This window comes from Rhodamnia argentea, chromosome 11, assembly GCF_020921035.1.
Source record: "Rhodamnia argentea isolate NSW1041297 chromosome 11, ASM2092103v1, whole genome shotgun sequence".
NCBI classification, from domain to species: domain Eukaryota; kingdom Viridiplantae; phylum Streptophyta; class Magnoliopsida; order Myrtales; family Myrtaceae; genus Rhodamnia; species Rhodamnia argentea.
In genome coordinates, this window is record NC_063160.1 from 4,730,861 (window position 1) to 4,742,440 (window position 11,580).

At 38.5% G+C, this 11,580-nt stretch overlaps 1 protein-coding gene across 1 annotated transcript; it reads right to left on the reverse strand.

The window, feature by feature from the left end:
* Nucleotides 1-5,507: 5,507 nt before the first annotated feature.
* Nucleotides 5,508-11,305, reverse strand: LOC115739397 (serine hydroxymethyltransferase 1, mitochondrial). The gene is made up of 15 exons (XM_030672463.2): nt 11,094-11,305; nt 10,945-10,995; nt 10,745-10,831; nt 10,212-10,333; nt 9,979-10,055; nt 9,435-9,559; nt 8,473-8,565; nt 8,037-8,129; nt 7,722-7,919; nt 7,465-7,569; nt 6,828-6,893; nt 6,585-6,662; nt 6,301-6,412; nt 6,108-6,218; nt 5,508-5,919 (listed from the first exon to the last, which is right to left on the reverse strand). Exons 1-15 carry the CDS (start codon nt 11,184-11,186, stop codon nt 5,774-5,776), a joined length of 1,557 nt encoding a protein of 518 aa, XP_030528323.1. The 5' UTR covers nt 11,187-11,305; the 3' UTR covers nt 5,508-5,773.
* Nucleotides 11,306-11,580: the final 275 nt, after the last annotated feature.

Consider the following 11,580-nt stretch of genomic DNA (forward strand, 5'->3'; position numbering starts at 1 on the left):
ATCTTCGGCCGAATTAAAAAAATAAATAATAATTTTTTATTTTTAAAATAAAATTATTTTTTTAATAATAAAATTATTTTAAAGAAATTTAAGAAGTTCATAAATAAAGTAGAAATTTTTCGGCCACCAACAATAATTTTTGATAGAAAATTTTGTGGTAGCAATATTTCAGAAGTAGAAATTTTCAGCCGTTACCAAACGAATTTCTCTTATCAGAAATCAACTTCTGCTTCTGAAAGTAGAGAAATCTACCGAAGCAGGAGTGTTGCCATCCGTAGGGCCTACAAGACTGAGATCCTACTTCGGTTGGAACTTGGTGAAAGCTTCCATGGTGAGACACCCAGAAAGCAAGGCTTAATCTTCTTTAGCTGATTTAATTGAAATCAGTTACTATTCTCAAAACCACACTGTGCATGTTAAGACACCCAGGAGCAGAATTGATGTTCAATACTTACTTATACAAATATAACTTGCGTAAAAGCAAGAAGTGCCCAAAGACAAGATCTCTTTTTATCCATTGAGTTTGAAAACCTGGAGCATTCGCTTCACCCTATATGCTCTAGCTGACTTGCACAAACCTGCTGGTAGACCCATACTCGAAGGGGCGCCGGCCCTCGTCGAAATTCTGGGAGTAGCTAACGGCGTCGTAGTGGAACGACACCGGCCTCGGCCTGTAGATGCATTTGCCGTGGGCGACAATCCTCTTGAGAAGATCCCGCCATTTCCAACTCGGTCTCCAGCCTCCGTTGCTGCCGCGGCTTCGCAGGCGGTGGTACTCCGGTTCGTCCCGAAGAGGAAAGCAAGATGGTGACATGCACCGAGCAAAGCGCGACGGCGATGGCGACGACGACGAAACTCTCCCCATTCGAAACTTTAGAGTCGGAACTCTTGGGGGTTTCGGTTTTCCTCTCTCTAGGTGTGGAGGACAATATGATGAACGATGAGAAGGATCGGATGATACCGGTGGGTGCTCTCCTAGTAAATAATTGTGGGGAATCAATCACGGAGGGAGCTCCTCGCTCTCTCCAGTTTCTCTGCTTTTTGGTTTAGTGGGCCCAAACATAGGCCGGGGTAAAATGATTCTTCACAAAAAATTAAGTTCGATCCATGAAGGAAACCCTTTATATAATCAAGCCGAAAATTAATTTTGTCTCACTTTTTAGTGATTTTCCCAAATTGCTAATACACTAAATGACAAAAAAAAAATAGAAAGAACATAATTAAAATTTCTAATGATTTCACATTTACAACCACCTCCTACCGCTCATTTTCCTTTTATTCGCAGCTACCCAATTTGGCGATTGCGTGCAACGCACGTTCAAATTAGGGATAATTAATTTGAACAGATAAAGATATCGTATTTCGAGAGAACATAAAAACCTCTCTGAAATACAATGTCGGTAGCACCGATACTCATTATGTTATTTTTATATAAGCATGCCATCCCTCAAATATCGACTTTTTTTATAACTGAGAGATTTATACTCAAATTCGATATTATAGTTGCTAAACTTTTATTTTTCGTGCTGGTGACCCCTCATTTACATTAAACTTAGATGACGACGTTCTTGTCCTTGACGACAACTGTCAATGTGGGGTGCACATGTTGGATACGAATTTATATTGTTATACGGCTCACTCAGTCACATCCAACAAAAGAAACAAAAATCCATGTGAAGATTTTATGCAAAAGGACCGAAAACCGCACGCAAGTGTAGGTCTTTGGGCTAAAACGTAAGCTTTTATGTCTGGGGCTAAAGTGCAAGATAAAGATATATCAAGTTTTTTCCTTTCCCTTTTTTTGGTCGGAAGGATCTATCAAATTCAAAGCCTAAAAATTCTTGATTTTTCATAAATAAAAAAAAAAAAAAAAATTTCAAATAAGGACTCAAAGTCATCTCATTTTCTCAAATAAAGGCCCCAAGTGAATATTGTTCCAAATAAGTGCCTGAAGTGGCATAGTATGTTTCAAATAAGAGCATAAAATGACCATAGAGTTTCAAACAAGGGCCTTGGCTAAAGGGCATTTTCATCATTTCTCATTTTGATTTTTTGTTTATTTTTTTCTCTATTTTTTCCTTTTTCTATTTTTTAAAATTAGAAAAAAAAAATAGCCACACACATGAAGGAGGGCTATAGCCGCTGGCCCACTACTAGTGGGGACTCGATGGGGTCACCGGTGCCTCGGCGAGGGCCAACAACCCCATCGACCAAAGGTGAGAACCCTCTCCCTATTTTGGCAAGGGCTAGCAAGCCCTCATCTCTAGTTGGTGGGGTCGTTGGCCCTCATCAAGGCGTCAGCGACCCCGCCGGCCTTTGCCCCTCCCCCCCCTCCCTCCCGACGGTGGGGGGGGGTGACTACAGGCGGGAGGCGGGAGGGCTGCATGCTATCTTCTTTTTAAAAAAAATTGTTAAGTTTAAAGAAACAAAAAAAAATTAAAAAAATCAAATAATAGAAAAGACAAAAATGCCTTGAAATCAAACCCTTTTTTGAGATTTCATAACTATTTTAGACCCTTATTTGAAACAACGTTCACTTTAGAACCTTATTTGAGAAAATGAGACTCTTCAAGTCTTTATTTGAAATAAGGTTCACTTGAAACCCTTATTTGAGAAAATGAAAGGATTTCCGGCCCTTCTTTGGAATTTTCCCAAAAAAAAAAAAGTAGGAAATGCCCACACAATTTCTCTAAATTAAGCAAAATTTTAGTGTTAATCCCATTAAAAATCTCAAAATGGTATTCCATGATATAATTATTCCAAATTAATTTTCACCTTACAAAAACTTTCAAACTTTACCAGGTAACACATCTACCTCAAATAAATTTTTGCCTAAAGAAAAATCCTAAACTGGTAATTATAACCCAAATTTACCTTCCGTTAATAGCATGGGATTTAACGTGTAAGGTAGATTTGTGTCAAGGGTACTAATTTGAGTTTTTTCGCAAAATAAAAATTAGTTTAAGTTAGATGTGTCGTGATGTACAAGTTTAACATCTTTTATGGGACAAAAAATAATATGGGGCAAATGTATCATGCAGTGCCAATTTGAGATTTTGAATGGTATTCACCCGAAATTTTATATTCAATGCAATCTACCTTAAAACTGATGAAGTTATTGATACTAACAATACCGTTGCTACAAGCAATTGCACATTCTCATCTTACTTGGTTGGTCAAGCTATGCGCAAGAATATATATTCAGACGATCTAGCGATTAAACATTTATACAACATGGATTGAACCATCGTGAGCAATTTGGTGGAGCTTCATGCACAGATCACCTAATCTCAACAACAAAGTAAACTATGGCCGCTGTGAAGGAAACCCATTTTATAGAGGATAAGAAAGAATAGGAAAAGATATACATATGGGAAGCAAAACCAAAAGAAATGGGATGGATTGAAAGGGAAAATAGATTTCACTATCATTAAAAATTCTAAATCGGCATCTCACGGCGCATTTACCCCATACAAATTTCCGTCTCACGAAAGATTCGAAAATAGTATCCTTGACCCAAATCTACCCTCTACGTCAAATTGAGGGTAGTTTTATGAAAAATGTGACATGAGATGCCAGTTGGAAATTTTTTGTGACATGAAAATTAGTTTATAATAAATACCTCACGAGGTGTCAATTTGATATTCTTAAAGATGTCGATCTTTTCGGGGAAAAAAAAAAAGAAAAAAACTTTGTTTGGTGGAGACAATATGGCAGTGAAGAGGGAATATTTGCAGTTTCGCATGTGAATTTGGTACAACCACATGGGGACTGGCCATACCCACCAGAATACTAGTGGGTTTAACTTGAAAATTGTCCACTTCCTCCCCGTCTTCATTTGATATGCAAAATATATAAATAGACAAATAAATAAATGACAATTCAATCAATCAATGAATCAATCAAGAAATTTCATGGAACTTACCTTTTTATTCTCATTAAAAAATTACCAAAAAAATCCTAAACCTATTGCAATTGTGCGAATTTAGTCCTAAATCTTTTTTTTCCCCAAATTGAGTCTTAAACATTTTGCATTGTGCCAATTATCAATTCATTTGGCTAGCGGCCTCTTGCTGATCCTAACAAAAAAAAAAAGACAGGAAATAATTATTAAAATATTATTAAAAATGTTCACAGTAGTGCGGCGATGTTATGTTAGCGTTGGTCGACCAAATAGACTGAATTAGCACAAATGCAAAAGACTTAGGATTCAATTGGAAAAAAAAAGTTTATAATTAAATTGGCACAATTACAATAGATTTAGAACTTTTTGGGTAATTTTCCCCCTTCATGTTGATGTACCACACTGAGTTCGTAAATGAAAGTTGGTACTTGCACCCACATGATACTTAGCATAATTTTTATCAAATATAATTTAGACATCAAGTAATTTCACTTGTAAAAAAAATTTGTGTAGAAAATTATTCAAAAAGTCCTAAATATGTTGTACGGCATTCAATTTAGTCCAAAATCTTTCAATTGTGTCAATTTAGTCTAAAAGTTTTGACGATTTGTCAATTTAGTCCTAAACCTTTTCGCAATTTGTCAACATAGTCTTTTCATGCAATTATTTAAATAACAGGTTTATGACTAAATTGGCAAAATTTCAAAAAGTTTAAGACTGAATTGACAAATGATCAAAAGTTTCAAACTAAATCAGCACAATTAAAATATTTAAGAATGAATTACAATATGTTTAAGACAATTATCCCAATTGTAGATATAATTTTTCTTTTTTTAATGAATCCTTCCTCACGCTAGATTTTCGTGCAGGCCACTACTTGCATTATATAGCTAGTAATAGCCAGTTCATAGAGCTAAATAAATTCTGAGAATAAGAAACAAAATTATATCAATCTGTTGCTAAAAGTCGTCCACTGTTTATTCGAACTGTGCTGTTCTATGATGTATTTGTAGCTAGAACTGAGCTTCTTGGCTCCTTTTATGGATAACTCAGAATGTCGCTCCCTTACGCATATTGAGAATCTACTTACGTTCGGCCAAAATATAGGCTTAGTTCTGATTCTGAGGTAAGTGTTTCAGTCTGCTGTTTTCACTGCTGATAATGTATGCAAAGTAACAAGCACGGGATTATGGCGAGAAGTTGGCATTCATAGAATGTGCTTATTGTGTCAAATGGTGCCAATTTGTCTACCGGTATCCTTATGCAACTCGGCTAGAAGTTTCCGAATCATCTGTCGATCAAGATATGAAGAGGGACATCCGTTTTGAAACGCAAAACCAGAGTTCTTCACGCACTTCACAAATTCACATTACCATCTGAGACCATTAATACATGGTATGCTCATAACAGCTGCGTGATTGGAGAGGGATGTGTTACATCACGTATGGAATCAAAGCTAAAATTACGACAGATGAACTACTGCCATTTGCATGATAAACATTTATTAGCAGAAGATAGACTGTCACTAGACTGGGCTGTTTCTGGGAATCTTTTGATGTTAATGCTTCATCAACTGATTATACACAGGCTCATCACCACAGCAGAAATAAACTTCTCTATCCATTGAAGCCCGAGGAAATGCGGATGTATAACTTCAGTCTCTCATTTAACATGTTCTCACAATGCAATAAAAAGGATGATTCGCACGCAATGAGAGAGAGTTTCAAACTTCCATCTTTACAGTATCCTTTTTAGTTCTAGATAGGAAGATGGTGGTACAGACTTTCTTGACATCGATATTCGTAATGGCAGCAGCACTTCTTCCTCATAATCGATTTAGTACCATACTTACGACACATGATTTCTCCCTCAGTTCTTGTACTTCATTGTTGCTTTCTCGAATCCGATTGTAGGAAATTGCTTTGCATACTCCTCAACATCATGGCGAAGTTTATCAATCTCTGATTGAAAGTGAGGAGACTGCATCGTGGCCAGGAAGTCCTTCAACTTTGTTCCTGTTAGACAAAATTTTCCAGCATATACTATAACATTGAATAGACAATAGAATAAGTTAAAGGAAGAAGGCGGGAACCAAAAAGAGGAAGCAGTAGAGAAAAAGCATTAAGCATGCTTGACTGCAGGAGGTCATTTTGGACTAGGTATAATTGGCAGACAGAAGGCTGACTTTGGTAGAACCATTCACCTTTGGTTTCGGCCTTGATTTTCACTGCCACACCGACGGCAGCATCAAAGAACTCAGCTACTTTCACAAAGTCCTCTTCGACAAATCCTCTCGAAGTAAGAGCAGGGGTGCCTGAGGCAGATAAAGTTCATGAGTAACCAACATAGAAAGCCCTGATCCTCAAAGCACAATCTAGTCCATAAGAAGCCTCTACCCATTCTAATGCCACCAGGAACCATGGCAGATACATCTCCTGGAACAGTGTTTTTGTTGGCAGCAATATGAACAGATTCCATCACCTTTTCAACTCTGGAACCATCAATTCCCTGCAGAGATAAGCAAGCAAAAAGAAGGACAAATTGATTCCTTTTTTTGGTGGGTAAAGGGTAGTACAAGTGAAGTGCCTATGTCAGATGAACTATATTGTTTTGCATAAGTTCTTCAAGACATATCGATAGCAGGTTCTAGAAAAGAGAGAATGTGAAGTTCCGGCATTACCTTATTCTTCAAGTTCACTAAAACCAAATGATTTTCAGTCCCCCCAGAAACAAGTTCATAGCCCTTCCCAGTGAGAGTCTGCACATGATGCAATTAGTGGAAGATTATAACCAAGAAGTGGCCCAAATGCAGAAGAAAACTATCTCCTTTGATTGAACAATAATATACTTAGATAACACTAGAAGGTCAAGAGCAACCATTTTTTCAAAACCATTGATCAAGTCAAAGGGCATTAAGGGATACCTGTGCAAACTTTGCACAGTTACTGAGAACTTGCTCTTGATAGGCCCTGTATTCTGGAGTTGTAGCCTACAGTTGCAAAAGGTCATTATACTTTTAAGATCTCAAGGAGGATAATATTCAAAGGTTTGAAATATCATATACAACTCTAGCAAATTGTTTACCATTGACGAAGCTGTTCTACAGATTACTGGATCTATTAACAAGCTTAGCCTCCGAATTTTAAGAATTAAATGTACTTCAAGATGAGTCAGATGATTACATCATGTCTCTTAAAATATCTGGCAAAGCAGATCACAAGATAAATTTGAGCTTCTCTAGAGCCACCTACTTCGCAACGAGGAAGAAGAATAAATGAACAGTACTACAACAATCCAGGACCAAGACTGGAGAGCACTAATCGACCAAACAGGACCTAGACAATGACCAATGAAATATCCAATTAAGTTAGCCAGAAGCAACAATTCCTGCCCATAGCTGAAGGAATTCCAAGATGAGACATATTTTTCTAGCTATGATTGAATCACACCAATGACTACCAAGACCAACATGAGTTGCACTCCTGCAGAAAGTGAACTGCAATTGATGCACTCATGCAATGTAATCCCCTTACAACAGAGATCTGCTCAGAAAAGCACACCTGCTTCAACGCAACAGCTAAACCAGCTATTGTGTGGTTGTGTGGTCCTCCTTGAAGACCAGGAAACACGGCTTGATTGATTTTGTCTTCAAAGTCATACAACACCTGATAATAAATCAAGATTCAGTACACTGCTTCACATGAGAAGAGAGTCTCATCTTTCTTCAGCTTTGTGGCAAAGGGGAGAACAAAACTAGGGTTTGACAGGTATGACAAAATGGCTGAGGAAAACCGACAATCTGAAAGTGTCTACTAACCTCTTTCCCTTGCTTATTGATCTCTTTTACGCCCTTCCTGAAGAAGATCATGGCTCCACGTGGACCACGGAGTGACTTGTGAGTTGTGGTCGTAACAACATCAGCATATTCGAAGGGTGATGGAATCACACCAGCAGCAACTAAGCCACTGATATGCGCCATATCTGCTAACAGTATAGCCTTTTGCTTGTCACATACCTGTTGCATAAATCAGGAACCATTCATCAGATTTCTAGATTGAAAGGAAAGGTTCGTTCACAACTTTGAACAGTAACTGAATTTAAGTGCTAAAAGGAGAAAAACTTTTGAGTTTACCTTACGAATACGAGCATAATCATAGAGACGTGCATAAGCACTGGCACCAGCCACGATTAGTTTTGGCCTGAAGAGTGTGGCACTTTTTTCCAACTGCAATGTTCAAGTGAGAAACAAAGTGATTTCTATTAACCATCTAGAGATAACAGAGAATTTACATTACATACTACAATGTACTCTAAGCCACTCCGGAAATTCACAAATAATATTTTGGCTACAGTTAAGAAAATTTGAATTTCAGCTAGAATTAGTTCAGAAAGAACCACAGTTCAAATGCCCACTGTAAACACAACCAGCTACATTCTTCCCTTTCACATTACACTGGAGACTATAGATGTTTTTGCGGTGTTAATTACATAGAGGGATGATTATTTCGTGACGATTAAGCTCTCTCATCCTCATGACTAGAATTTTAGAGAGTTTCAAGAAGACCTACCTGGTCATAATCAATGTAGCCAGTGCTCTCATTCAACCTATATGGCATTGTCTCGAAAAATATTGACACTGCAGATATTTTCTTAGTATCAGTCTGCAAAAGAACAGAGAATGTTATTGAAACTCTGTACCAAGAAAAAAATAATTCAACAATTAAGAATGTAGGGTGCCTTGTCATAAGTTGTATATTTGATTTCACAGGGTATATGATAGTATACTAGCCCAAACTAAACTAGATATTGCATTAATCAGCTTGATATGCATCTGTCATCTTCTCCTGTATGAAGTTACGGCATTTCATAAGATTGTTAACTAAATTTTTTAAATCAAGCAATAAATCTCAAAACGTGGAGAAGATGAGCGAACAAGCTTCAAGAACATGGACCCAGGGATCTATGAACGCTTCCCTAAATTAAACAAGAAATCAAAAAAACTTCTGAAATGGTCAGAAAATAACCCATTACAAGATTTCCAAATTAGACGAAACGTAAAATACTTAATAAATAGAACAAATATGAAGGTCTGTGCAATTACAATAACTCTCTGCTGAAAAAGCCGACTCTCATTCCAATTCAGTTGAATTGAGCTAAGAAATGAAACCTCTTCTATGAAAAGAACAGACCACGATACTTTTCCCCTGTGACTGATGCTGCTCAATTTACTGCTTGGGTTAACCAAGAGGCAGAAATCTCTTTCAAGCAAGAAAATCTGACCACTGAAACAGCCTGAAATAAGACTCTCTGATGCACAATAGTAGCATACAACTGCATTATATCCATAATTTCAAAGGATATGATTCCACCCAATTTCTTCTCCCCGTTACAGGAGGAGTTTCTAGTAGAGAATTATGATGTACGCCATGTCTAGTGAAGAAGAAGCAACTTTTATGGTTGAAGTAAAAAGCTCTTCTGACAAAAAGAATTTACAAAATAGTAAGAAGCTCTAGATTGCAACATTAAACACCTGATAGCCATGAGAAAGATGTCCACCATGAGGAAGATCGAGCGCCATAATCCTCTCATGAGCTTTTAGAAGTGCAGTATATACTTGAAAATTGGAAGGAGACCCAGATAGAGACTGCACATTTACTGCAACATGGAAGGATGCTTAGAAATCTGCTGGCAATATGCATATTCTGACAATCAAATCAAACAATTTTACAAATTTGTGAATGGAAATTTTTTCCTAATTGAGCCATTAACCAAATGGATTTCCCTTGCCTGTCATATTGAAGTGGAGAATGAAATCCAAGAATCCGAACAAAATGCATTCGCAACATTATTATCTCAATTAGATGTACCGTAATAGTTTGTACTGAGAGGTAACTGGCCCCAAATACCAAGACATGGATATGATTAGAAATTAAAAGGTGGAAAAGGCAGAGTCTGACACATAAAACATTGAACTTCCAGATGTAAGGAAACAAATGAGAACGAGAACGGCAGAAGAATGAGCAAAGAGAACGCAGAACTTATCACAGTAGCGGTGAAAATATCATATAAACTACCTCCCCACTTGGCGGGATCCAACCGAAACGCTTCCAAAGCACGCTTCTGGCATAAGGATTCGGCCATGTCGATATACCTGAACAAACAGACTGCCGGTTTCACCACCAATCAAATTTTACCAGGTTAAGAATAAATACCAGAACGATGGAATCGAGTCAGCAGAAACCGCAGCAGCAAATTAGTACAAAGTTCTTTTACAAGATATGCATAATGGGAAAGTGATTGAACATACTCATTTCCTCCGTAGTATCTCGCCCCGGGATATCCTTCACTATATTTGTTGGTCATTATCGATCCAACAGCTTGCATTACCGAGACAGAAGTGAAATTCTCTGAAGGAATGAGCTCCAGCCCCTTGATAAGAACAAAAAACCATCCGATAACCATTAGGAAGTGATCATCAGAAATTAGAAATGATTGAATGGCAGAGAAGGATTTAATCTTCTTAACACCAAAAGCTACATCCATAATTATTTATCATTTTCCATTACGCATAGCATGAGAAACTCAATAAGAATCATTCCCCCTCCGGTAAGAGAAAAAGGGTAGGTGGACCTTGCTATTTCTTGCATGATTTTGCTTGCACCAGTCAGATACCAAGTAAAGTAGCTGCTATTCACATACAACTCTTGAATATGCTATTGGCCAAACAGTGGAACTAATTGGAAATAAAATTCACTTGCCAATGAAACAATGAAGCAATGAGCACCAACACAGCAACATGAGAAGCTTTGTGAGGAGAAAAAACAGAGAGCCGGGTGATACCTTCCATTGCCTCGCTTTCTCGAGCTCAATGATGTCTGCAATCTCAGGATCAACGACCTCGAGCGGAGTGTTGAGCTGCTTCGGCCACTGCAAACACATAAAAGAGCGACAACTTATACGGTAACCCCTGCGAACAGCTCACACCCATATCGTCAAAACATAAGGAAATTCGGGAGGACTATGAACGTGAGGACGCTTACAGCGACGCCATTTTTATCCTTCTCGTAGACGGCTTCACTGGGCAAAGAAGCCTGCAGGAACCGAGTGGGAGAACAAGATCAGAACCGCTGATGCTTAAAGCCAAAGGAGAAGAGGAAGAGACGGGAGGGAGGGGGAGGAAGTGGGGGACCATGCAGCAGACGGAGCCACCGCCATTGACGAGAGGACGGATGGGCTTCTCGATGGAGGAGGAGAGGCGTCGAAGCGCCATTGCCATGGCCATTCTTCTATCTCTTCTATCTCTTCTCTGCCCTTTGGTGGTCGACAGGAGTTTGTGTGTGAGCTTTGCCGTTTATGGTTACGGCTGACTGGGATTTGCGCAATTGGTGGTTGAAGTGAAGCGCTTTGATAAACCCAAAAAAACAAAAAAAAAAAACAAAAGGATGTGAGGAGAAAAGAAAAGAAATGAGAGGAAGGATTTGGTTTTTAGGGTGGTTGGTGACGTGGTGTGTTATCTCTTTCCCGCCCACACATGCCAAAGCGTAGCAGATGGGGCGACGTAGACGTGGTCGGTTCCACGGAACCGCCGGTTCCGGTTCAAAAATCGGCAGTTCCAGTTCCTACCGGTTTTGGGCCGGGTCCGATTCCGGTTCGGAATCGCCGGTTCTTACGCCCAA